Source organism: Elgaria multicarinata, chromosome 4 (assembly GCF_023053635.1).
Source record: "Elgaria multicarinata webbii isolate HBS135686 ecotype San Diego chromosome 4, rElgMul1.1.pri, whole genome shotgun sequence".
Taxonomy (NCBI): Eukaryota; Metazoa; Chordata; class Lepidosauria; order Squamata; family Anguidae; genus Elgaria; species Elgaria multicarinata.
The window spans coordinates 61,299,970-61,326,816 of NC_086174.1; the positions used below are offsets into that span (position 1 = coordinate 61,299,970).

At 44.5% G+C, this 26,847-nt stretch overlaps 2 protein-coding genes across 3 annotated transcripts in view; one reads left to right on the forward strand and one right to left on the reverse strand.

Moving 5' to 3' along the window:
• The window catches only part of ACTA1 (actin alpha 1, skeletal muscle), a 131,511-nt gene extending 108,939 nt beyond the window's left edge, over nucleotides 1–22,572 (reverse strand). Inside the window, exon 1 of the mRNA XM_063124404.1 lies at nucleotides 22,562–22,572. The gene's annotated coding sequence lies outside the window, so the exon portion shown is untranslated. The remainder of the gene's footprint in view (nucleotides 1–22,561) is intronic.
• On the forward strand, nucleotides 214–26,028 carry URB2 (URB2 ribosome biogenesis homolog). Of its 2 annotated transcripts, none has more exons than XM_063124399.1 (10): nucleotides 214–269; nucleotides 1,762–1,898; nucleotides 3,713–3,889; nucleotides 5,910–9,297; nucleotides 11,208–11,368; nucleotides 13,054–13,164; nucleotides 14,955–15,188; nucleotides 17,811–17,901; nucleotides 18,955–19,094; nucleotides 24,696–26,028. In XM_063124399.1, exons 2-10 carry the CDS (start codon nucleotides 1,773–1,775, stop codon nucleotides 24,891–24,893), a joined length of 4,626 nt encoding a protein of 1,541 aa, XP_062980469.1. In that variant the 5' UTR covers nucleotides 214–269; nucleotides 1,762–1,772; the 3' UTR covers nucleotides 24,894–26,028. The 2 variants fall into 2 exon arrangements, with proteins under 2 accessions (XP_062980469.1, XP_062980470.1); XM_063124400.1 differs by having other exon boundaries at nucleotides 241–297.
• The last annotated feature ends 819 nt before the right edge of the window (nucleotides 26,029–26,847 follow it).

The window sequence follows — 26,847 nt, forward strand, 5'->3', positions numbered from 1 at the left end:
ACTGACACAGAGAAGGAGGAGAGCGGGGCCGGGGAGGAAGGCGAACGCGCAGGCGCGGCCTTCCGGCCAATGGCAAAGCTCCCCTTCTCTCGGCGCTCGGCTAGGAATGCCTGCGTATCTGCCCCGCCTGCTTCAACTCGCTGGTTCGGGTAAAGGTTACGCAGGGGAGGAGGAGGTGCCGGAAGAAGCAGCACGTGCGCGGAGGGGGCGGGACCAGCCTGGCGAGGAGCGCATGAGGAGCCGCCGATGAGGATTAGAGGCGCCGCCGCGTGAGTCGCTGGGCTGGGGAGACGGTCGGTGTGTGAACTAGCGGAGACACGTGTAAAGTGACTACCGATGTGCAGCCCACCTTTCACCAACCCGGGGCCCTCCAGATTGTTGGACTATAGTTCCAAGCATCCCTATCCAGCTGGGGATGCTGGAAGTTGTAATCCAACATATCTGGAGGCCCCGGGTTGGGGAAGGCTGGTGTAGCCAGATACGGTGCACGTTTACTCCAAAGTAACTCTCACCGGGTTCAGAGGAACTTGCTCTTAAGTAAGGGTGCCTAGGACTGCAGCCTGAAGGACACGTGTGAGCCCCTCGATTGTGAGGGGATCCGTGGTAAAGTACTTAGTTTCTTGTAAATGAGGGAGCGGGACAGAAGTGGCAACGTTCAAGCTCTCCTGGAAGTCCTGACGTGTTGCTCTGAAATTCTTGCTTCTTGATTTTTAGTGTGGTAGGGATAGGATGTGGTGAAAAGGCAAGCTGCACTTGCTCAAGGGCCAGATCTGCATCAAAAGTTCTGATGTTTGAGATTGGGATATTGGAGCGATCCGTTCTTTCAGTTGTTGTTGTTCAGTGAGGCTCCGTGAGAGTTGTGAGCCTTCTCAGACCTGTTTGGAGTGTTGTCTCCATTGATCTTGGGGAATGAGGGGTGATTTTGGTAGCCCTCACCCTAGCACTTTCTGTGTTTGGGAAAGGTATTACATTTAGCACTCGAGAAATCTGATTTAAATCTGTTCACTTGAGCTATTATAAAACAACAACAACCACCTGCCCTCTTGTGCATATGCAAGCTTGAGTTCCTAACAACGGGGAGTGGGATGGAACTGGACATGCACAGTAAGTCAGCTGCATCCTACTGAACATAGAGATGAGGTGCACTGTTGACAAGAGTAGTACTTTAGGACAGCCTTCCCCAACCTGGTGCCCTCCAGATGTGTTGGAACTTCAGCTCCCACCATCCCCAGACAGCAGATGGGAGTTGTAGTCCACATTTGGAGTGTTGGGGAAGGCTGCTTTAGGTTCATACCTGCAGAGGTTAGAGCTGTCACCTGCTGACTGTGTGTCTTGCTTCATTATCTTGGACAAAGGCTTAGGAAACATCTGTGCAAGAATGGCCCACATGCCTGATCCAGCACTAAACCAGAAACGTGGAAAGATGTATATTGGAGAAGAAAACCTGTTACAGTGCTGGAGAATCTCTCACAGTGATGCACCATGTGTAGTGCAGGATGTGGCACCATTGTTTCTATTATTGCTTTCAGCTGCATGGAATGTGGGTGGGTGGAAGGTGGCCAGCTGTCATAGACTACGGGTGTCATGAGACTTGCGGTTTGCTGAGATCAGATGCATTCTTATATCTCCGATCTCTGCCATAGATCAATATACAGAACCACTTCAAACAAGTTGTGTGTGTTGTAAGAATAAATTATGGATGAGTAGCACAATTAAGGCATATTTCAAATGAACCTTCTAAAACAATTGTTTCTGTTTTAGATACTATTTCCATGGCTGCAATTTATTCTGGTATTCACCTGAAGCTGAAAAGCGCAAAGACTTCTTGGGAGGACAAACTCAAACTAGCTCAGTTTGCATGGATTTCTCATCAGTGTTTTCTTCCAAACAAAGAACAAGTAATGTATTTTCTTAAATGTTTTCCCCAATTAATATTGTTTCAAATTGTTTTTGGGTATAGGATGGCTTGAGTTGATATCTATAACATTATTCAAGCCATTTTATCCTGTCGTGTAAATATCTAGCTCCAACTGGAAGTAGGTGAGAACTATTTTTGCATTTGATCATATACATGAATGAAACAAATTTAATTTTATTCAGTTTTTCATGAGGCTGTTTTTTTCACAATAGGAGCATTCTTGGTACATTCCTGTAAGTGTTTGTATTATTTTGAGGAAACTTGGGTTTCTATCAATATTGTGTAAAATCCAACATAAGTCCTACTTAGAGTAAACCCATTTAAATGAATGAGACTTATGTTAGTCATGACTTAAATCCTATTCATTTCAATGGGTCTACTGTAAGTAGGATTTTACGCAGCCAGTGCATTTTTTGACTATTTTTTTTATAGGAATCCTGTTGTCTTGTCTTTCTTAAAAATATATCTTACATGTCATAACAGGAGTATATTTGTGGGGCCAGTCTGCTGTACTGCATATATGATATTTCTTTACAAAACATACTTTGATTTCCAGAGCAATGTTTAAATGCATTGATCACTATTTTATTTTTTAAAGCCTCATTAAAGGTATCATCTGTTAAGCTTTTCAAATAGCACCATTGAAACCAATGGGTGAGTCAAGAACATGCCCAACTCTCTCTTATTGAAATCAATGGGATTTCAAAGGGGTTACTGTGGATCAATCACTCCTAAGATAGCAGGATCTATGAACCCTCAAACAGGATAGATGCCAGGCTTGTGAATAGCTGCTTGTTTGCCCACCTGTGACAAGACTCGCCTTTGGGTCAACAGACAGAAACACTTGTAATTTAGAGTAGAGTTCATCCTCCCCATGCCCCGCTCAGGCTGCCACTGTACCACAAACAACTAAGATAAGTATGTGTGGGCAGGTGGGCTAGTTACAATTTTTTGCAAACTGGTGAATTTTGTAGACTTATTTGCAAGGCTGAACGATACCACCATATCCCTTATGGTGGTATACTGAATACCTTCTTAGTGTAAGCCTGCTGCTTAAAAGATTACCGTTTTCTTTTTAAAAAATTAGATGTATATTCTCCTTTTCCGTTGATGTACTCTGGAGTCCTGTTTGGGTGCTCAAAAGGTCTAGCCTTTTCAAGTGGGGGGTGGGCTGAACTGTGATCCTTTCTGCACAGAGGCCGAGGCATTTACACCCCAACATAGGTAGGCTCTGAATGCACACCCCATTCCCTCAGTTTAACTGCCAGTGTGTGTTGTCTTATTTGGAGGTCCTTCTCTGGATCCCCTCACCTTCTGGAGTTAGGCAGGGCCTTCTAGGTTGTGGTGCTTTAGTTGTGGGGTGCTGTTGTTGCCCAGACTATGCATTTTGTATCCATGGCAGTTTGTGATGGCAAACAGGTATGTCCAGACATCGTTCCGCAAAAAAAAAGCAGTTTAGATTTTCTTAAGCAAGTAAACATGCATAAGCAGCTAAGAGCAGTCAATTCAGAATTTGAATTGTTGGCCAGATTTTGGCCATGGATTCTCTTGAAATCCAATACTGAAGCTGTATTGATTTACTATTAAACTTGTATTTTTTGCAGTTTTCCTAAAGTCTCAGAGCAGCTTGTGTATGGTTTCTAAACAGCTTTTCATCTAGGCAGTGTACAGGGAGGCAGCAACTTAACATGCAGGGACCACAGCTTTCTCTCGCTCTCATCTTCCCCTACAACTATCTTGAGAAGATCCCAAGTAGTGATTATTAATTTTATATATATATATTTGGGAACACAGGTCTTACTGGATTGGGTGAGTCATACTCTGGTTTCCTGTTACAACAAGAAGCTTGAACTGCCAGATGAAATTATTGAGAAACTTTGGATGTACCTGGACAGCATCCTTCATAGCAGAAAACTGCAGAGTCTTTTCAAGGATGGAAAAATCATCACCCTGCGTTTTTCAATTGCACAGGTAACTCAGTGGCCAGGTTTGGATGATCAGCAGAGTAAAAGAAGCCACCATGGTTTCTTTGTCCTGCCCCACACATGCTGCTTGCACCACCACCCCCATCTTCCTAATTTCTCTTGCCATGGCACAGGTTGCCATTTCGTCCAAGCTTGGTAAGGTGCAGAGCAGGGGAGGGGCACTTCCAAACCACCCCACAACCCTTCCAACAAGCCGCCTCCACCATGCACATCAGATCCAGAAGGCACATCAATTTGGGCAATGGGGAGTGTAAAGAGGGAAATTGTTGATATTATTAGTATTAGTATTTATTATTATTATTTCCCACCTTTTCCCCATTACTGGGACTCAAGGTAGCTTTACAAATTAAAACATGTACAGTTAAAATAGATAGAGATATACAAAAAAATTTAAATTATTTAACAGTCTACAATATTAAAACATTTAAAAACATTTAAAATACAAATAAGTTTTTTAAAAATCCAAAATAAAAACAACACATAAACAGAGGTCCAGACTATTCCCCAAAGGCCTGCCAGAACAAAAAAGTTGTTGCCTGCCTCCGGAAGCATAGCAAGGAGGGAGCCCGTCTAGCTTCCCTGGGAAGGGAGTTCCAGAGCCCCCGAGGCAGCCACCGAGAAGGCCATCTCCCATGTTCCCACCAGGCATGCCTGTGATAGTGGTGGGACCAAGAGAAGGGCCTCCCCTGTAGATCTCAGAGGTCAGGCAGGCTCATAAGGGAGAATACGGTCTTTCAGATAACCTGGACCTGAGCTGTATAGGGCTTTATAGGTCATAACCAGCACTTTGAATTGTGCCTGGAAACAGACTGGAAGCCAGTGGAGCTGTTATAACAGGAGTTGTATGCTCCCTGTAACCAGCCCCAGTCAACAATCTGGCTTGAGCTCTTTGAACCAGCTGAAGTTTCCAAACAGTCTTCAAAGGCAGCCCCACGTAGAGCGCGTTACAGTAATCCAATTGGAATGTAACTAATGCATGTGTCACCATGGCCAAGTCCGACATCTCAAGGAATGGTGCAGTTGGCGCACTAGCTTTAACTATGCAAATTCACTCCTGGCCACCACCGAAACCTGGGCATCCAGGCTCAGGGCTGAATCCAGGAGTACACCCAAGCTGCAAACCGAGTCTTCAGGGGCAGTGCAACCCCATCCAGCATAGCGTAGGGTTGGGAAAATTCTTTCCTGAAGCCCCAATGTCAGTCAGTCGGCCCTGTGGGGTAGGAGGCCGTCCAGCTGGATCAAGCCCCTCATGTTCCCTTTGCCTACTTCTGTCTCCCTCTCTCCTTCTTCCTTCCCACATGGCAGTTGATGACTGCCTTATTATTATTATTATTATTATTATTATTATTATTATTATTTATTTATATAGCACCATCAATGTACATGGTGCTGTACAGAGTAAAACAGTAAATAGCAAGACCCTGCCGCATAGGCTTACAATCTAATAAAATCATAGTAAAACAATAAGGAGGGGAAGAGAATGCAAAGAGGTACAGGGTAGGGTAAGCAGGCACAGGGTAGGGAAAAACTAACAGTAGAAAGTAACAGTAGAAGTCTGCACAACATCAAGTTTTAAAAGCTTTAGGAAAAAGAAAAGTTGTTAGTTGAGCTTTAAAAGCTTGGCTTTTAAAAGCCTTGGCTTGCTTGTTGGCTCAGGAAGTGTAAATTTGGTGCATCCACATAAAAATCGTGATGAAATGAATTTCTCACCTGTTCCTAGTTGAGAGTGACCTGTCCTATTGATTTCAGCAATGTCTACACTAAGCATGACTAGGGCTGTTTCTACACCTGCCTTTTTTCCAGGGATCATCCCGGGACTATCCCTGTGCATGCAGATAACACACAGGGATCCCAGGAGCAGGCAGGGACAATCCCTCCATTTTCCTGGGATAATCCTTAAGTGTAGAAAGGGCCTAAGTCCGGATCCACCCTGCTGTCCGTTAGAATATAATTTCTGTGTAGAACACTGACCGTGAGTTTTACTTTGTTTCTTGTTTAATCTCCAGGTCATCAATGAGCGGCTTTCCGTTTCATACACTCAAAAAACATTGAAGAATGTGGGCACAGTGCTGAGTTGTTGCCACGGCATCCTTTCACTTCCTCCCCTCTCTCTCGTCTATACCGCAAAATTTGAGCTGCTGGTGGATCTCCTAAGTAAGTTGTCGTGGCTAGCATGTTGGCAGTTGTCGTCCGAAGATGCTGCGTCTCCCCAGTTGCTTGACGTCCTCCAGTTGACCTTTGGGCAGTACCTCTTGGTTCAGAGGCAGCAAGCCAATGCCAATCGTGTATTTGGACAAGTGACCAAGCACCTGCTCCAGCCATGCCTGGTCCTGAGACATTTGCTCACCACTGGGATGTGGGCCCAGGTAGAAGGTGGCAGCCGACGCCAACATCTAAGCAGGGAGATCCGCAACCACGTTGAGGTGTTGTTGAGGGCTGCTGTTTTCCAGCCAGAGCTCTTGACGTCCTACAGAGAAGAGCTGATGCCAGAGAAGGAGGCCCCCAACAACAAGAAAGGGGCCTTGAAAAATACACTGCTGCCGGCAAGCACGATCCAGACTGTATTAAGGGATGCTCATTTTTGTCCACCGGCTCTTCATGGGAAAGTGGTAGCCAATTCAGTGCCTCTGCTCTTTAAGCTTTTTTTAGAGTCTTACGATAAGGCCGAAAACCATCTGCTCTGTTTTCACATGCTCACCAGGCTCTTTGGGTGCCTCGGGATTTCTTGCCTGCCAGGGGATCTTTGGACCAGCCCTCTTTCTCCATCAGAATGGAGCTCAGAGCTCCTGGCTATGGAGCAGCTTCTGAACTCAGTGCTGAGCAGCGGCGTCTACAATGTTGCTGCCGATAAGATTCGGCACAAGGAGGTTCAGTTTCACTTTTACCGCCAGTTGGCCCAGGTGCTGCTGAACCGGTCTCAGGTGGCCATCCCTGCCTGGTTTCGGTGTCTCAAGGCTTTGATTTCTTTAAACCACTTGACTGTGGAGCCCGATTTGGATGATTTAGTGGCCTCGGCTTGGATCGACGCGGAAGTCTCTGAGCCGCGTGCAAAAAAGGCCCAGGAAGCTCTCGTCGGCGCTCTCTTCCACACTTACGCCAAGCTGCGGCAGTTCCAAAAACTCTTTGAAGAGGTCCTGTCTGTTGTCTGCCGTCCTGCTGCGGAAGAACTAAGGGGCCCGCTTCTGCCGGCCAGCATCAGAGCCAAGCTCTGTGAGTGCCTTCTAGATCTGCCACCCAATCAGATCCTGGACGTTGTGTCTCTCCTCTTGGAGAAATGTCAGGCTTTCATTATTCCTGATGTTAAAGGAGATTCTGAGATGGCCTTGAAGCTTCAGTCCATCAGCACATTGCTGCATTCTGTTCTGTTCCACATGAGGAGCTTAGATGATTCCACCCCATTGCCTGTTGTGCGGCGGACTCAGAAGCTGCTGGAGACAATGCAAAAAGAGGTCATCCAAGCTTTGTTTGACCTGCTGAGGGATTGCCAGTCAGGAGAAGCTGAACTGGACCTTTGGGTGGAGAAAGTTGGGGATTCAGCCCTTCTCCTTGCTTGCACCTGGGTAGCGACCGATACCCTGTTTGGTTTAAATTGCAGACAATATGCCTCCCCTGTAGCCCAAACTGCCTTTGCTCTTGCTGATTCTCCTGTTGACCACTGGGACTTCTCAGCTGTTCTCCCCGGTTTGGATGCACAATGCTGGGAAAAGATAACCAAACTTCTGCGCTGCTCCCAGTCAGTGAGTAGATACTGCACAGAATGGCTGGTGCTTCAGAAAATGAAGAAGATGTTGATGCACACCAGCTCTCCGACTGAGCTGTCACACCAGGCTTTGCAGCATGCTGTAGCTTTCATCCTTCGCTCTGGAAGGTCTTGCATGAATGGAGAGAAGCCCGAATCCTGGGATGGCAACGCAGGCACCATAAGTAGTCTGAATTATCCAACGGCGCATTGGCACCTGGTAGTCTGCAATCTTCCAATCCTGTTCCCCTACCTTTCTGTGAGTGATGCCCTGTATGTCACAGAGGTGCTCCTAAAGACACTGTTGACGAACCAGATGGCGGAAACGCTTGGGGATGATGACACTTCCTTAATCACAGTTGGAAAGGTGTCTAAAGACTTGCTGTGCAGTCCTCTTCTGCCAGAAATGCGGGTGGTGCACTCGTCTTTCCTAAGCCATATAGTTCAGCAGTGTGCTGGTGTGCTCTATCCTGCAGGTCCGAAGGTTGCTGATCAGCCTCTTTGGCGGCTGTCAGCAGAAGGCATTCCATGGTGTGATCTTGTGTCTTCTGGTCACGTTGCCAGCATACAGCCTAGCGATGAATCTTCCATGTGCTGGTCGGTGATGGAGAAAGTTGCTCAGAATATACTATCTTTAGTGAAAGGGAGATCATATATTACCTTGGAAGAGGAGCACATGAAAAGACTTTTGGATGTACTAGAGGTAATTTCGGCGTTGAATCTGGACAGCCTCTTTCCTTTGGACCACACACGGTGCTTCCTCTTGCTGTTATCTTTGGTTGTCAATACCAGAGCCGATGTTGCTTGCGGCGAGGCCTTGTCTTCGAAGTTCCTGGAGACCTGCTTCCACCTCCTTGCAGTCCTGCAGACCGGCAGAAATGCAAATGCGGCCTTCAAGGTTTTGCATGCCAGCGATGTCCTTGAAGCTGTGCTCACCTCCATGTTTGCAGCCTGCAAAACTTTGGCCAATGACTCGTCGGCTGCTCTTTGGGATGAATTTCTCTGCAGGATCCAAATCTTTTTGGAGCACTATCTTCAGATCACTCTTGAGAGGAGGCAGAGTGTGAAACTGAACCTGGAGAAGTTCATGTCTTTCCTTGCAACGTGCCAGCCATGTGCAGCCAGAGCTGTGCACTCTGAGCATTGGAGCCCAGCAGCCGACCAGCTTCTTTTAGTGGCGCTAACTGCACAGTGTCATGTTCTGACTTTGCACCTTCAGCAGCAGCACGGGAAATTCCAGGCTGCCAGGACACTGCCTGCTTTGCTTAAACAGGCAGTCCTGCAGACAGGAGAAACTATCCAGTCTTGCCTTAGAAATGGCATGAAAGGCCGTCCATTGCCTGTAGTGTTTATCCCATGCATAACTACTCTTCTGAAAGCAGATTCCTCTTGGGCACATTCTGCAGTCCTTGGGTCTCGGGAGAACGAGCCCAAAAGTTCAACAGAGCCAAGTACATCCCAGTGTCTTTCTCACATTCAATTGTACCAAAGCTTTTACATTCAGATATTGAGAGAACTTGACCTGGCCAGTGGCAACATCCAATTCCTTCGCTCTGCACTGCAGTTCTTAACAGTCTTCAGTTCCATGCCAGAATTGTATCCTGCACAAGCCACTTCTCTTGCTGTGTTTTGCGCCATCAGGAAACTACTTGCAGGTAAGGATTTAGGAGAGACTTATCTAGTAGAGATTGATGTCCATGCAGAAGGTTATAGCAGATATACGGCTGAAATAGTTGAATGGTCAACACTGGCATATCTGAATGGTGTAGAAGACTTCCTGACTCCTTTTCCTGTAGCCCCACTGCCTGAAAACTCAACATAATTGTAGTTACATCACAGACTACAGATTATGTCCTCTAATGCAGAAACTGGGAACTGCTCGACCTACAAAAATCTGAAAATTCTTGAACTTGCAAATATGTCTGTGATAAAATAACGCTATTTCCTGCACCCCTGTGGTAGTGAGGCAACAGTGAAGAAACATGGCTGCCTTCTGCTAAATGCTTCCAATCGAGAAGGAATATGGGTGGGTCTTCAGCAGGCATGGAGTGATAGTTCTTCTGTCAGATTAACTTCCTGATAAAGTTAACCTCGTGATTCCTAAGTCATATACATTTTGAGTATACATTTTGCCCATCTCTTACCTTCCCCACCCCAAGCTTGTTGAAGGCCACTTCTTCTTGCCATGACAACATTAATCCAAATTAAGTCTAACGTCTCCCACATGGTGCCCATGGGACACCTCTCTTGGTGCACATCCTGCTCCCTGCCCCTTCTGATTTTTATTTTATTTCTTAAGATCTTTTAATTATTATTTAACTGAGAGGCTGGCGTGCTGCAGAGTGAGACTCCTCTCTAACTCCATCTTTATTTGGATTCAATGTTCGCTGCCTTGTATTTAGGTTCTTGGGCCAGATTTCTTTAGTCTCTCCAGTTTGCCTTCTGGGAATTTAGTGTTTTGTGGCTAGCACAACAGCCATTTTATGAATGAGCAAGCCCCTCCCATGGCAGCCTTTTGTGAGAGTGCCTAAAACACTCACAAAATTCCAAATGTGTCCACCAACCCAAAAAGGTTGGGAACTTCTGAAATAAGCAAATGACATAAATAAACTAGGCCTAGTTTGCCAAAATCATGCCACATGCAGAATTGTGGATTTTTTTAGTAGGAGTTCTAGTTTTAGATCCATATGGGGTTCACATTTCTTTTAAAATGGATGGGCATCCTGTGGCCCTCCAGATGTTTTGGCCTACAACTCCCGTCAGTCCCAACAAGCATGGCTAATGGCGAAGGATCATGGTAGTTGTAGGCCCAAAATCTTGAGGGCCTGCTTTAAAAGATAGCCAGTAGATAGTAAGTTATGGTCTGTGGCCAGCCCCTGAATGATTGCAGTCTGGCTTCACTGGGCCCTCCAAGTTGCCTCACAGCTGAGTACTGGAGATTTCTTGTGGTGGGTCTCTCTATTGAGTATGTAAAGTATTTCTTCTGGTTCCCCTCTCCATCTTCCTCTTTCCCAAAACAGTCTTCGATCTGGCTGAGAGGGAAATAGAGAGGGGTGCAGGATGGCTATGAGGCAATGGCAGCAATCTGTCTAGTTGACAATGTTAAACAAAGAAGGAAAGGCCAACTTGTATTGCATTGTCTGCCCTATTGCACGGCCACTTCACCGTGCCAGATTCTGCCCCAGTAAAAATTATATTGACAGGAACTGTGGGAGATGTCAAGATGAATTTCAAGAGGCAGGAGAATTTGGGCCATCCATTCTTTTGCAGGATATTAGCCCTCTGAAAGGAAAAGGGTCCCATCCAGAAAATGTTTATGCTGTTTTGTGGAAGCTTGTGTGTGAGAGAGAGAAAGAGAGAGAGAGGGAGATTAATGATATATAATATTTGATTACTACTTCAGTGTAGCTCTCTATGATGAATTTGAGGGGGAATGTTCTGTGCCTGAAAAGCATCAAGGTGCATGCAGAGCTGTTTTGTAATTTATTCTTAAAACAGTTCAGCAGCTAACACTATTCCATGGGCCTAAACAGTTTGGATGATTGCTTCTCTTGAACTATTGCAGGTCCGGAAGTCACAGTCCAATTGATCCAAGACTTAGAAGAGCCGCTGATGGAACTGACTGCCCAGCTGGTGGAGAACTGTACCACAGACGACTTTTGCGCCTTGTTGAGGCTGGTGCTGGAGGGACTAGACGTTGGCAACGTTTGGAAACAAAATCCAGAAGTAGGGGGTCTAGAGATTGCCGAAGTGCATTGACTTCTCTTTTAAACTTCTCATATGGATCGGTGGTGCTCAGCCCTTCCCACCATCCAACTCCCTGCTCTTACATTACATTGCTCCCATATGTTAGTAAGCTCTTTCTTACTACCATAGATGGAGAGGAGACATTGCAACACGTAGCCTTGAAATGTACCCCTAGGTGAACATATTGCGTTGTTTCCACTGTTAGTCCTACTTAGAGTAGGCCCAGTGAAATGCAGGGGGCTTAAGTTAGACTAAATTGGATGCAAACCAATAGGCTGACTTCTCCTGAGTCAGACTACCTAGCCAGTGTTTTCTATTCTCTGTGGTGCTTGGTTGCTCTCCAGGATCTTTCCTGCCCTTGCTGGTAAAGGTCCTTTTCACAAAATGGTGCTGTGAATCAAACCAGGGATCTTCTGGGTGCAAAGCACATGCTCTGCCTATGGAGCTATGGCCACATCCCCGCAGCATCCAAGCCTTTCATGTGTCAACAATCCCAATTGAACCCGTCTCTCTCTGGTCCAGCTTTCCCTGACCAGGTGCACTCCTGATGTGTTAGATTACAATTTCCATCATTCCCAGACTGAATGGCACTGACTGGGGGCAATGGCAGTTGTAGTCCAACACATGGGGGCGGGCACCAGGTCGTGGAAAGCTGCTCTAGTTCAAATCCACTACTCGATAACTGCTGACACCTGGTGCCAGCAAGTAAGCGACGAAAAACAAAGACGCGAGCTTTTGCTTTCCTTGACGTTGAACCTAAGCACCTTCTGATTATGAAACAGATGTGCCATTTTGAGATTTCTGGACGTTCCTCTTTTAATTCTTGGGACCAGCCATAGTCTCATGCACAATACAGTTAGCATAGCTGTATTGCCAAATAGTACAGCTTCCTTTGTGAGTGCACAAACTTAATGCTTCCTCTTTGCTTTTCCACTGTTGATGAAAGATGCCTGATGACTTGCTCTACTTTTTAATGATGTTGGACGGGTTCGTACATTACTCTAAACCATCTTGCAAATAAGCCACAGTAGGTTGTTTGTTCGCGGAACAATCCACGGTATCGCCAATAGATGATCGGGCTTGTTGTGGGTTGTTCTTCCCCTCCATCTCCTTCAGTCCTCCAACCAGCTCTGGGACATATCCCAAGGGCCTTTGCAGCAGAACTCATTTCCTCATCCCCTCCAGGCTCCAATCATCACCCCTTTTTGCTTGACACCTTTTTTTAAAAGATCCAAACCCTTCTTAAATCCTTTTTGCTCTGAGCACCCATATCCTGTGGAGAACAGGATGCAGTGTGAAATATCGCAGAACATATTTAAGTTAGTGCTGGACAAGCCAGAAGTAATGCCACAATCCAGAGAACCTTGGCCGCACCTAAAGCTGAACTCTTCAGTGCGCTTGCTTGGAAGCAGGTCTGATGCACTCTATTTCTCCACAAGCACATGAGTTGGTAAGCTGCTACTTAAGTTTGCTTTCCTAACTGTGTGCTTTTAGGAGTTTGTCAAGCAAAAGAATTATAACTGCATAGCCAATAAATAAATAAAACCACTGATTTTCGCAAAACCTTGATGTGCTTAACATTCCTAGCACCTTTAACTATTCACTCCTCCTATTTGCTGAGCAATTTTATTACTCTTTATTGCTTTTCTATATCTTTTGTGCAGGAAGTATTGTCAGCTGTTACTCTAGTCAAAGTGCTACTTGGCTGCCCGTTAAGTGGAGAGAAAAAGAAAGCATTCTGGTTTTCGAGTCCCCAGATAATCATGGCTTTAGTTGTAAGTATCTTTCTGTCAGAGCTGGGATGATCTAGGTACTTTCCGTACTGTTGAAAAAAGATGCCCTCCTGTCATCTTTTAGTCTTACAAGTACAAACTTGCCACAAGTCCCAGTTCAGTGCTGGTGGCAGGATATCCAATGGCTATGACATGTAGTAGATGGAAAGTGAGAACCTACGCTGGTTGCTATTCTCTCTCTCCTTTGTCTTTTTTTAGGTTTTTGTAATGTGAATATATTTGTGTTCTACTACAGGGGAGAGGTAGCACTCCATGCCCAAAAAGCCAGTGTGGTGCAGTGGTTAAAGTGTTGGACTGGGAGTCGGGAGATCTGGGTTCTAGTCCCCACTCAGCCATGGAAACCCACTGGGTGACAGTCACAGACCCTCAGCCCAACCTGCCTCATAGGGTTGTTGTTGTGAGGATAAAATGGAGAGGAGGAGGATTATGTACACTGCCTTGGGTTCCTTGAAGGAAAAAAGGCAGGATATAAATGTAATAATAAAATAAATGTAATAAATAAAATAAACTAAAAAACCAAAAAGCGACATACACAAAATGTAAGCACAGTGGGAGGGAGTTGCCTTGCGACTCCATAACTTTTTAAAATGTTCTGTTTAAATGGGGCTGGGTGAGTACCCCATTATTAGGGCTTACACAAAAGGTGCTGAACCTCAAATACAGGAGTCAAATCCCACCTGCCAGGAGTCCCAGTCTGACATTCCAGGTTGACCCCTTTCCCCAAACAGCAATCATTTGGTAGTTTTCCAGGTTTTGGCCCATTTTCCTCCATTCTAAAAAGTTGCAATGCCCCACCTAAGGCTTCTTTTCTGACAGCAAGGGGTTTAATGGGGGTATTATTCGCCCCACCCCTTCCACTTTCAACCCCACCCACCACTAGAAAGCGCCCCCCCCCCCCCGGGAACTTCTTGGAAGTGGAATCCATCCCTCAAGCTGGAAGAGTTGAAACACACCCGGCTTACAGAGTAGAAGGCAATGCAGCCACTGTGGACATATTTTTTAAAAACATCCGATGGGCTGTTCTAGCAGAAGCCTTGCTTCTCTTCTTTACCTTTTTAACAGAATGGGTGGGTAGTCCAGCGCTAGGATTTTGCAATGAGGGAGTGCATAGCCCCCAATAACATCAAACAAAAGTGACCAATAAATATTTACAAAATGTGGGAGGTGGGGGTGGGGAGTTAAATTTGTCACTGCACAATGTTTGATAAGTTCCTGTGATGCTTGTGCAGATGGCAATTGCAGTCGTGAAATGTGCTTTCTGGGGAAGTGTTGTGCTTCTCCAGGTGCAAAATATATCTCCTCCAGTGTCCCTACACGTGCAGCCTGGAGGTGCCCGGAGTGTGCAAAGCAAACAAGTAAAATTCAGCTAAAACCGATTGGGCAGAAGATGCATTTCTTTACTGCCCAATAGCCGAAGCTCTCTTAACAAACCGCTTGGCTATAGAGCAGGCCCTGCAGCCTCCCTGATATTGGCATCCATACACATAGTCCCTTTAAGAAGACTTTGACTGCAAATAGTAGCAGAGGAGCACATTCGGGAACAGTTTCTGACCTAGGCATGACCCAGAGTCTAAAACATGCATAAGCTTTTACAAAGGCAGAGTTCAGGTGTCAGGTATAGGTGGTGGATAGTCGGGCATTTACAGGCATTACCACAATTTTGGGAAACCGAGTATGCTTCTGGGAGCCCTGCTTCGGGCACTCCTGGGAATGGTCCCAACGCATGTGCACGCACCCCTTTTCCAGAGCTGCTTGTCTCCCTTCTGACACAGATGCAAACCAGAGAGGCCTCTCAAGATCCGGTGCTGCTCCTCACCCTCATTGTGCCTCTACTGGAAGCCGTGGCGATCCTCCTAAGGCAGGGGGAAGGGGTCCTCTCCAACCCTCATCATGTCAGCCTTGTTTTCAACATCCTCCTGACTGTCCCTCTTGACCAGAGGGACTACGGGCGCATCTTCCTGGGGATTCATGAAGTGCTCTTTTCCATACTGCAGTGCCACCCTAAGGTAATGAACAGACAGGTCTTTTGGGGACGTTGCTTTCATTTTTTTAGTAGGGTCTTGTGGTTCCATTGGTCCAACCAACCTTAACCCTAATGGGAAGCAGAATATTGGATCTCTTTCCATTTGGAGGGGGTCATAGTTCAGTGTTCTGAGTGAATGCTTTATGTGTATGATGTCCCCCTCCCAATTTGATCACCAGTGAAAAAAATCTGTGTCAAGGCCAGAGAAAGAGATCTCTCTCTAAGAGGGCCACTTCTGATGTTGCATTTTTATTATCACAAGCCTTAAGGCTGGGGTTGTGTGTATATTTTATGCCTTAAACTCCAGGATTTACCATAGTCTATAATGAATGACTGTAAACGGTATAAGCAAAGGATTTGAGTTGCCTTGCACATAAACAGAAATCAGTGTGAACAGCCAATGTCCTAATGCTATGGAACAGAATATTTTCCAAACTGGATTAGCATTTTACAAGTGAAACCTGTTACAAAATGTTGACGTGCATCCTCACCCAGCGCACCTGTTTAGAGCTGCAGCAAGTCTGGACCAAGAGCGATGTAGCGCCGCTCAGGCCTTGTGGAGAGAAAGCAAGAGGTCTTCCAGGAGCAGGGGAGGGGAAAAAGAGACCTTTTTCGTTCCCACCCTGCCCTGAGGCCTCTGTCTGCTGTGGCATCCGGTGCTAGAGAGCTCAGGCTTGGGTTTGATTGCCAGGCTACACAGATAGCAATTCTAGACAGGACGAAAGGTGTCCTTTTCCCTTTTCTTCTTCCTGAAACATCTTGTCTATAGTGAGTGCATACACCCCTCATGGCATGCACCCCTCTCTCACACTACCCACCCCCCTTCCAGCATACTATAAGCCAGCCTTCCCCAACCTGATGCCCTCCAGATATGTTGTACTACAACTCCTATCACGTTGGGACATCTGGAAGGCACCAGGTTGTGGGAAGGCTTGAGCAGGCCAATTTTTTCTTTCCCTTCCGCCTCCTTCACTTGGTGTCTCCTCCCTCAACTGACCCCTCAGTATTCCCTGTGTCCCACATGCTCACAACCCTTCGCCAGGCTGGGTTTGAGGATTTCTTTCTTTAAAATAATAATAACAACAACATCGCCATCAATATTTCTGTGTACCTAGGGAATACCCCAAGTATGAAGAAAACAACTATCTTATTTTTAGTTGGCCTTGTTTTGCTTCCAAACTGAGAGGCACACAGTTCGCAAGTATTAGGAGAAAAATGTTGCTATATTTATTTATTTATTTATAGCACGTGTGTGTGTGTTAATGTTACCACAGGCTGTGGCTGAGAGGGTTGAAACCCCCACACATGTTAGCCTGAAAGACAGAAGTCGCTACTCTAACGTGGACATTAATTACTTCATGTGCAGTTTTCAAAAGTGTTTTTCAATATTTAAAAGTGTACCCTGTCTGCATGCAAATTAATGGAGCATGTGGCTTCTGCATCCTTGATTTGGCTTGTGAGAAGGCTGAGTATTCAGTAGATTGACCTCTGCTGCAACCTGCAACTAGGAATCTACACCAATCTCAGTCTCATTTTTGACCTGCAGTATAAACAGAGAACTACACTGCAGGGCTGATGTATACAATGCTCTCAGCTCACCCTGCAATATGGGGAGAAAAGCAATGAGCAATATTCCAGGGTGGTTGTACTCTCTCATCTTCAGCCCAACCCCCAAATTGTAAAAGGTATGTAATACCACTGGACAACACTCCTGGGTTGTTGTAAACCACTCAGAGCCTGACTTGCAGTATTCAGTGTGAATAACACTGCAAGGTTCTCATAAGCCATTCTCTCCCAGCCATAGCCCCTTCCTACCTGCAGTATGGCAATTGAACTGCATTTGCTTTAGAATTAGTATTAGCAGAGTTAAAATAAAATTTTAAAAAATCACACTAAATAAGAACTGAGTTAAAAAGCATTGGAACTCTTCTCTTTGCTGCTACTTTTGGGGTGTGTGTGTGCAGAGATACTGGTGCCTAATCTTTGCTAATTTAAAATATTAGATTGATCCATTGATATCTATGAGCAGCTCTTATGTCCGCCCCTGAGGACATTCTGAAATAGCTTCTTAGTGTGAACCAGGGGATGATGTATCCAGACAATGAGGCGGTACTCTTTGTGCTCTATTTATCCCTATGTGTCTCTTCCTCCAGTTCCAGCCACTCCATTCCATTCCATTCCCCTCCCGCCTCATTGTCAGTTTTTCTCCTTCTCTGTGTTTCAACATTCCATGGTGTTGAGCTCTTGTGGGACTGTTTCGGGGGTTTTCCCGCATAGGTTCCCCCCCTTCCAATTGTTTTTTACGTCTATAAACCTCTTGTGTGAGTGTGCTGCTATTTTGGCTGCATGACGAAAGGATTTATGGATGATTTCTATTTATGTGCAAAACTTGTACTTAATTGTGGGCTTCTCAAAATTTAACACTTCAGAATAGTGTAACTTTGATATTTGCCATCATTCTCTCTTAATATCTGATTTGAATATTTGGAAAAGTTTTGCATCTCTCAATTTGCCATGTCGGTTTGTGGAATAATAACCAATATAGTTTAATGTTAATATACAGATTTGTCTGGTTGCTGCAGTGCTCTTTTTCATTGCTTTTCAGGTGATGCTAAAAGCAGCTCCATCCTTCCTGAACAGTTTCCATAGACTGGTTGTTTCAGTTATGCATGAAGGGAGACAGAAAGGAGACAGAGGTTTGAGATGTATTGTTTTTCTCAACCATTCTGATCTTGCACTATGGTCCTAATCTCTTTGTTGCGTAAAACGCTTTTGCCTAGTGGGCTGGGCAAAACATGGAAGTTAACAGCACAATCCTATCAATGTTTACTCAGTAATAAGTCCCGTTGAACTCAGTGGAGCTTACGATGCAAGTCAGTGGCAGGAGCAGCCCCATGTTTGAATCCCAACGTGTGCATGAATCCATTCCCAGCTATCAAGTGAACTGGAAAGACCAGGCACACCAGATAGAGTGACCAGATGCAAGAGATGCCCAGGCTCCTGCATCTTTAACAGTTGTGCAGAAGATGGTTTCTAGAATTCCTAGAATATTTTGGAACTTTTCTGTATATTTGGATAGGAACCCGTGACTCTAATATCCATGCAGGCTATAAGACGCAGTTTAATACCCCATTTCTGCATTTCAAGCAGGGCTGTTTGTTTATTTGGACATTATTCTAATTCACTAATCAGCTGGAAACAATTGCTTTGCCATTTTGTGTTCCTCTGTGATCCCACTTACAACACAATCCTATACGTGTCTAGTCAGAAACTGAGTTCAGTGGGACTTGCTTCTGGGAAAGTGTGTCTAGGATTGTAGCCGAAGTCCATCAGTGAATGTACGAAGTAATGCTTGTTTGTTTCTCTTTTTATGTTAATGGAGATAAGTTTGCCTTGTGCAGATCAGGAGGGAGCTAATATTGGACAGTCTCATTCTCCTCATCTTGCACGCATAATTTCCCTTTATTTCCTTGATTTTGTTCATTCATAGGGCATGTCTACACCAGCCATTTATCCCAGGATCGTCCCTGTGCATGCAAATGACACACAGGGGATCGCGGGAGCAGGCAGGGTTGATCCCTCCATTTTCCTGGGATAATCCTTAGGTGTAGAAAGGGCCATAGTTAATTAAATTGCACAAAATGTGTTGTTGTAAGGTAAGTGTTGGTTTGTTCCTTTGTTTTGCAAGACAAAAAAATCTCTTAAAGAAATGTTCTTTAAATCTCAGATCTTAAACTTTGTTTTTGAAGGCATCACAGATGAATTTGAAGTTATTCTGAAATGTGCCAACTTGGTGGAGCGGATGTATAGTTACATTGCTGCAAAAACAGAAGAGTTCACTGTCTTATCTACCTTCATTGTGGCCCAATATGTGATAGAGCTGCAGAAGGTAATGACCAGCTATTTAGCCGGAGGACCCATTATTTATTTCTAAGAACAGAAAAGGGGGTGATATAATGAAGATGTTACTTGGAAAAAGAGCAATGATTTATTGTGCATCAAATTTCATAAAGCAGGGATGGACAAGTTGTGGCCTTCCAGATGTTTTGGCCTAGGACCGCCTTCATCCCTTTTGTTATAACTTTTGTAACTCCCTCCAGTATCAGCAATACTCGTTACTGTGAATATGAGTGGGAGGCTGCTGTTGCTCTCATGTCCTGCTTGAGGGGTTCCCACAGGTAGCTGCTTGGACACTGTGTGAACAGACTGCTGAACTAGATAGACCTTTATCTGATTGAACATGGCTGTTCTTACATTCTTGCAGTGTGCAAAGAATCAGAGTGTAAGTATGCTGGACTTGCATCCATTTGATGTAATTTTGGCGAAATGAATCCTAGTTCAACAAAACATGAAATTCCTTCGCTCTGTCGATTTTTTTTCATTGAGTATTATCCTCTTTATTTTTCTCACTTGTTGGAATCCAAATGCCTTTCTTTTGTTGAGCCTGGTTGCCGCTCCATGCTTTGTTGCAGCCCAGGTTCTCACTTCAACCCTATGCACATCTACTGAGAAATGTCCCCTTGGAAATAAGTTCCAGTGGGGTTTGTGTACATAGGATTGTTGACCTAGTCAATCACCTGGAATCTTTTTTTGTGGGAGGGAAGGGGGGTATTTTTAATTGGGAAATAATCTCCATAGAGGCTCTGTTTTTTAATCAATCTCCTACTAAGCTTTCACAACTTCCAGGTTTTCTTCTACAACTGGCCTTTCAGAAAGCACATTGGAGTTCAGACATCCTGGCTGAACCATGATTTGGCTTTATGGGAATGCGCTTCAACCTAGGGATGTACAGGTCTTGTTAAACCCATTCCATTTGTATTTTGTGGATTGTCACCTATCTTTCGTTCCATTGTCTGTTCAATGAGAGTAGAACCATAATTTCATTCTACTTTTGCTAATTTACCTTAGTACTAATGTACACTTGCAGAAATCCACTAATTCACATAAGTTAATGTGCATTAACACACGCACGCAGGTGCACATTAGCATTAATGAGCACCTGTGAATTTGCAAATTAGCGCGCCCCCCAAAGAAAAAACCATCTGCAAGTCTGTAGAGTCTGCATAATTTGGAAATTATGCAGACTCTACAGACTTGGCCCAGAGCTGGCCCAGTGTGTAATCCGCAGGTCAGATTCTTAGAAATCCAAATATATTTGAATTGGTTGAATATTCCTCAGACAACCCTGCTTGAACATTGAATGTTCCTTCCTTTGCTCAAATTCCCTCTCGTGTTCCCTCATTGGTGATAGCCACCATTTGTCCTGATGTCTTGAGGTGCTTGAAGTGGGAGTTCCTGTCCTGGGTTAGAGGTGAACTGTGTCTTGGGATTACCATAGTTCACTTCATTCTGACATCGTGGCATCCTGTAGTTACAGAAGGGACCTGCAGGAGGGAACTGAAGAGAAAGGAATGTGCAAGCCTGAAGCATGTTGCTGATATTTGAACCTGTGTCTTTGCTGCTGATATCATAGCTGATGATTGATAACTACTTCTCAGCCAGCTCTCTGTACTCCAGTTTCTCTTGGTGTATTTGTTGTCTCTCTTCCTTCTCCCTCCCCCACTCCTTGCTAACGCTTTTTACATTACCCAGACATACCTTAGTCCCTAGTTTATACCAGCTCCAGCGTTCCTCCCTCCCCCAGGCTAGAAAAGAAAAAATAAAGGGAGAATTCTGAGTTTTGAACGGGAGCAGACCCACCCAGGAACACTGAAATCGTATACTTCCCAAGCTTGTATGCAGGTATTCCTGTATAGGCAACCTGATTCCCCCTAGAGGTTTTAGACTAGAACTCCCATAACCACTGATCATTAACCATGCTGATGGGAGTTGTCATCCCAAGCCTCAAGAGGGCACCAGATTGCCTACCTAGGAATTTGCAAAGCTGTGTTTGTATGGTAGAGAGCAAAATACAATTTCTGATGCAGAGTTTGGTAGGTCTTGTGAAATGTTGCGCATTACAGCTGTCATTGACAAAGAGCAAGTGTCTGGGGTGGAAGACAATTACAGAAGAACCTGGAAGTATGAGGGCACTGTCTCCACAAACGCTGGTCAAGGGAACAAAGAAGTGCCCCCTTTTCACTCTGCCTGTACTTATTTTTCAACACCCATTCTTAGGCCCTTCTCTGTCCATCTATTGCTCACCAGTATCTCAGTACCATCTCTCCTGCCCATTTGCTGTAATAATTAAAGCCATCAATATAATGTGGGGAAAACAGTGCAGCCACTTGTAAGTGAGGCAAAGACACCTTTGCCTCACTTACGTTGTTGCACTGTTTTCACTCTGCTAAAACTTCAGTTTGTTAAAGCTACATTTGCGAAATATGGGGCTACTGCTTTGCTGGATGTGTGTTCCGTGCAGAATTCTAGTTTTTGTTTCGAAGAACTTTTTTTAAAGGGAGGGTGGGAAAGCCTACAATTTAGATTAGAAGGCTCTAACAGCAGCCGTGTCTGCTCTGCTCTTTCCTGTGCCTGTTTTGGTGTTACTTTGATGCAATTGGTGAAATTGCTAATGTGCAAATGATTTTGCTTGGTCTCTGTCTACAAGTGTTTAGTACTGGAATCGCCATTGTTCCAGTTTTGTGGTGGTGTTTTGGGGCTCTGATTAGCATTTTCTGCAGGAGAGCATTGATAAGGTACAAAATTGAGGTCAATGCTGAACCGCTCAAACCCCATTAATTGGATGCATAGACAGATGGCCCATTTTCTCAGTAAGAAGTTTCATGGCTACCTTGGATGGATGTACATTGATCCTTTTCTTCTTCTCCCCTGCTACCATATCACACGCACTGTCATAGCAATTAGAAGTTCACTTCATTAGAAGAGGGTTTATTACTTGCCTGAGGAAGCAAGGGGAAAGCCTGCATTTTAATGATAGCCTCTAGTTTAATTTCCATTACTCTAGGAACGTTATACGACAGGTCTGGCAGCACGAGGCTAATTTGGGCTTTCGGCACACGGAGAACAGGAGGGAGAGAACAGAACATGACCTCTCCTAGAAGCTAATCTCAGCAGTGGGATGCTGCTGCCGGGGCTGCCATTTGACTTTGTCCATGTTGTGGGGAAGATGGGCAGAAACGGCTGATGCTCAGGTGGGGAAGGTTTTCTTCCCAACTCTGCCTTCAGCTTTGACGAGGCTTAGGTTTTCTGGTTTAAGAGGATAATATATAATGAATCCATATATCTTCCCTGAGGAGTTAGGGGTATTGTAGGACTTTTACGTTGCAATTTTATATATGTTCACTCAAAAGTGTCAGTGGGGCTTACTCCCAAATAAGTGGTTAGAGGATCGCAGCCTAAGTGCTGGAAGGAGTTGGCTTAAAGCCAAGTTAGTCTAGTAAAATATGATGGTTTGGATCCCAGCTAGGTGTCCATGAACAGAAGGAGCCTTTTGATCACGGAGAAGACTGAGCTCCAGTGGAGGATCTTGTTGACAGACAGGAAGGGTGAAGGCAATCTGCACAGAAGCCCTGCAGCCCTCCCTGCAATCCAAAGGGTCCCCCCCAGAGCAGGTTTTTGTGGGTGCAAGAGGCTTTAGGACATAAAAGTAGCCTCCCCCAACATCCACTGGGGAGCATTTGTGAGCAGAACTCAGTTCAGGGGATGCTCCCACCAATGGGAGCAAACTCAGGATCCTGGGCATTGCTTCATCTGCATCGTTTGTCTTGGCTGGTCAAGGAGGAACACTTTTTAAAAATGTTGATTACATTGCAGCATAAAATGATGAAATACTTGGTTAGGATATGTTCACTTGAATTTGAAGGATGAACTACTAACAAGAACTATTTTCAGAATGGACTTTTTGGAAAACATTTGCTGTGGTTTATTTGAGATGCGATTGAATATTGTCACCAAAACTAGGCTGACAGCTATTACCCAGAGGACCTTTTCCTCTGCTGCTCCCAGACTGTGGAATGGCCTGCTGGAGGAGATTCGTCAACTTAACAGTCTTTTAGCATTTAAGAAAGCTATAAAGTCTGATCTCTTCCGGCAGGCCTATCCAGTGGAATTTTCGGATGCTTTTAGTATGTTTTTAGAAAGTTTTAACAATGTATACTGTGTTTTGATTAATATTTTAAGTATTTTATACTTGTTGTTCCCTGCTTCGATCAGAATGGAGAGGCGGGTTAGAAATAATAATAATAATAATAATAATAATAATAATAATAATAATAATAATTTCTTTCTGTTTGAGCTTTGTTCTTATTAAAAGCATTGTAGATAGTTTTAAAAAGCTTTTGAAATGTACCAACCATCAATGGATTTATAAGGCTTGCTTCACATATTATCGTCCATTTGTCACGGTCCATCTAAGTGAGTACCCTAGTCTATGTTTGTGAGGGCCGTAGACCAAGTATGTTCCCTGGATCTGAACAGCCCTGAGCTGACACATCTATAGAATTATATATAATTCAAGGAGCACAGGGAACCTTGATGGGTGTATGAAGACTGTGGGCCAGGATTGGGCAACACACGGCTCACAGGCCGCTGGCCGCCTGCCCCCTCCCCCCACCCTGATGTCACTTCTATAGAGTGGTGAATAGGTGAAATTAAAGCAAACAAGCTGAATTTGACCTATTTACCACTCCGTAGTAGTAAGCGGGTGGGTATTTCCCCCCGCTACTAGCGGCACCTGCAGGGCAGCAGTAGGAGTGGAGCCTGCTGGAGAGTCTAGGAGAACAAATAGCCCCCAGTGCCCCCCTGCTGTTGCCCACCTCTGCTTTAGGCCTGACGTTTTTAAACTTAATGCAATAGTAATATTAATACTGAGCATTTATAAAGTTATTTTTTAAAATGTTTTCAGTAATTTACATTTATTATTTCAGTAATCCTCACAACAACCCTTTAAGGCAGGTCTGTATTATTTATCCCCATATTGCAGATGGCCGTGGAGATGGTGGGAGGGGAAGTATGAGAGGTTCCCTTGCCCGAGGTTCCTTAGTGAATCGATCTCAGATGTAAGATTTAAACTGGGGACTTCACAGCACAGAATTGTATTATTATTATTATTATTATTATTATTATTATTATTATTGCTACAAACTTCGAAACTCTAAGAAACCTAGCATCTCATACTTTTTGCCAGTTTGTGAGAAGCATAAATGTTAAAGTTCAAAACAAAAGAAGCAATCAACCTTACAGTAAAACAAAGGAAGATATTATGAATTATGAATTTATTTTAGCTATATTTATTTTCTATATGTCTAGGCCACGTTATAACAAAGTTTTCAGGGCAGCTTACAGTGAGGAATAAAAGCAAATTAAAATTCAATGACAATAATAAGCATCGTGGTAAAAAGTGTGCTGCATTTTAGTATCAAGACTGCTGATCTTTTCAATCAGTCTTAACAAATTAGGGGAGGGGATGTTATTCTGCAAGTGATCTATGTCCCACTGTAGGTGGATTAATAAACCAGCATTTTTTCGTGCGAGTGTGCGCGCTTTAAAAACTGGTAACAAACTTTAATAAGTCATGTGTTTTTCCCCCTAGGTGACTTTGCACCCAGCTGTGAAAAAACATCTAACAGAAGGAATTTATCACATCCTAGATCTTTGCATTGAGCGTGATATCAAGTTCTTAAATGCCTCTTTACCAGTGGGAGTGAGAGAAGTCTTTAAGGAGCTGTATCGCGATTATACTCATTATCATAAAACTCTAAAGCAAGGCGATGAAAAGTACACCGCATGAGCAGCCGTTCCTGTGGTTTTGGGAACTCATGGAGGACTCTCTTCCCATGTGACAAGCACTTTCTTGTTCTTAAGGGTTTTGGCACTTGGGTTTGAAGTCCAGAGATTGTGTGTATCTAGACTGGAGCATATAACTCTCTGCAGAGGTGACTGACAAACCTATGCAATATCCTCAGGATTGCAAGCAGAATCTATTTTTCTTTTCTTTTTGAAAAAGAAGTAACATTAAAGTGTTTGTGCACTGCAGGAATAGAGACCAGTGGTGTAGTGGTGCCAGGGCTCATGGAGATGCAGGGTCGGCACTTTTTTTTATTAGCAGGGACGCTGACAACATCGGGCACCCCTCTCTTCACAGTAGCTGGAAGAAAATGAATGTTCCCAGCAACTATATATTGTTCCTTGTAATGTGCAGTATTTTGGGGTGGCTTGGTCTTGAATGGGCTATGAGGAAAAGAAGAGGCTGGCTCTGGTGCTAATATACGAAAGGAGGTTTTCTTTATTTTCCTTGTCCAAAATGAAAAAAATCCAAAAATGTTCAACTAAACTTGTACAAACGCTCAGCGTTTCGGATCTGGAGATCCTTCATCAGGAGCTGTACAACAAAATGAATTCCCTTTTGAAGGAGTTTAAAACCTTTTAGGTATTTTTTAAGGACCGTAGTCGTATTCATTCTGCCTCCGTTGGCAGTCAAGCAGTTCAGAGCCAGCCTCTTCTTTTCCTCATAGCCTTTTCGCAGTGCTTTCCCCCTCTTCTTCCACATTTGGTCTTGAATGGGCAATTAAGACCCGTTAGCTTTGCAAACAACCCGTTCCTGATGGAGATGGAAAGAGCTAGAACTGGTTTGTTGATATGGATCAACACTACTGCCTGCAATTTTGGATTCTCCTTGGGGATGTGGTTATGGGGTTTCCCATGATGAGTGCCTACACTTCCAAGTTTACCACCGAACCACTGGTAGAGACTAGTTTCATGAAGCCCATTACTGGCCCAGATTTGGCTGCATACTTCCTGGGTACAGAGCTGGGGATCTTCCTTTTTGCCTTACAGAAAGGGTTTATGAGTCTTTTCTTTTGCTGCAGATGGGTTGTCCTTTGTGTTAAAGAACATAAGAAAATAGTAATAATAAATTATTTTGGATATATATATATATATATTCAAATATATCCATATATATATATATGTCCCCTCCTCCAAATGTTTTGCATTGTAACTGTAAGATCCAGTTAATTATTAAACCAAATAATTTTTTACTTTAATTTAGAGTTGTGTCTTCTATGAACTAAACCCAGGGCGGGGAACCTCTTTTGGCCCACAGGCCGAATTCAGTTTTGGAGAAGCCACATTGCAGGGGGCCGGGGCCAAGGCAAAAGAAGTGTGGCCAAAAATACCAGTGCATTTTAGCTTAAAACACTTACTGCCATCTTATTGCAAATACCCAAGCCTTAGGAGAGGCATTTCCACCTTTTAGAATGGGGGAAAAAACTGCACAAGACCCAGGAAAGCACTGAAAGGTTGGGGAGGGGGGGAGGTGCTGTGGTGTCTGGAGAATCCTGGAGGGCTAGATTGGGACCCCAGGCCTGAGGTCCCCCACCCTTGCACTAAACGCTGACGCTAGTGAAGTGCATAGTCTCAGAATATCCAGTATTTTACATCTTGTATGTAGCCGTTGCCCTCTGGTGAGCAGATGACAGCTCCCGCTGCCACGCTACCCATAGAGCATAGCACTGTAGTTGAGACTTCAGCATCTCCCAAGCCCAGGTGGCAAATAAAGGTTCAGGCGATGGTTCCCCACCTTATTCCACCTTTCTTTCACCTCTCCCAGTTATGTTCTAAGGCAGAGGTGGGGAAACCGGCTCTCCAGGTATTGATGGATCTGCAATTACCATCATCCTAGACCATGCTGGCTGAGGCTGATGGGAACTGTATTTCAATAACAACTGAAGGGCAGCCCTTTC

Coding starts and splice junctions, on each gene's coding strand:
- URB2 (XM_063124399.1), top strand. CDS start 1,773: ATGGCTGCAATTTATTCTGGTATTCACCTGAAGCTGAAAAGCGCAAAG. Junction 3,890..5,909: donor TGCGTTTTTCAATTGCACAG/GTAACTCAGTGG, acceptor TTTAATCTCCAG/GTCATCAATGAGCGGCTTTC. Junction 15,189..17,810: donor TACTGCAGTGCCACCCTAAG/GTAATGAACAGA, acceptor ATTGCTTTTCAG/GTGATGCTAAAAGCAGCTCC.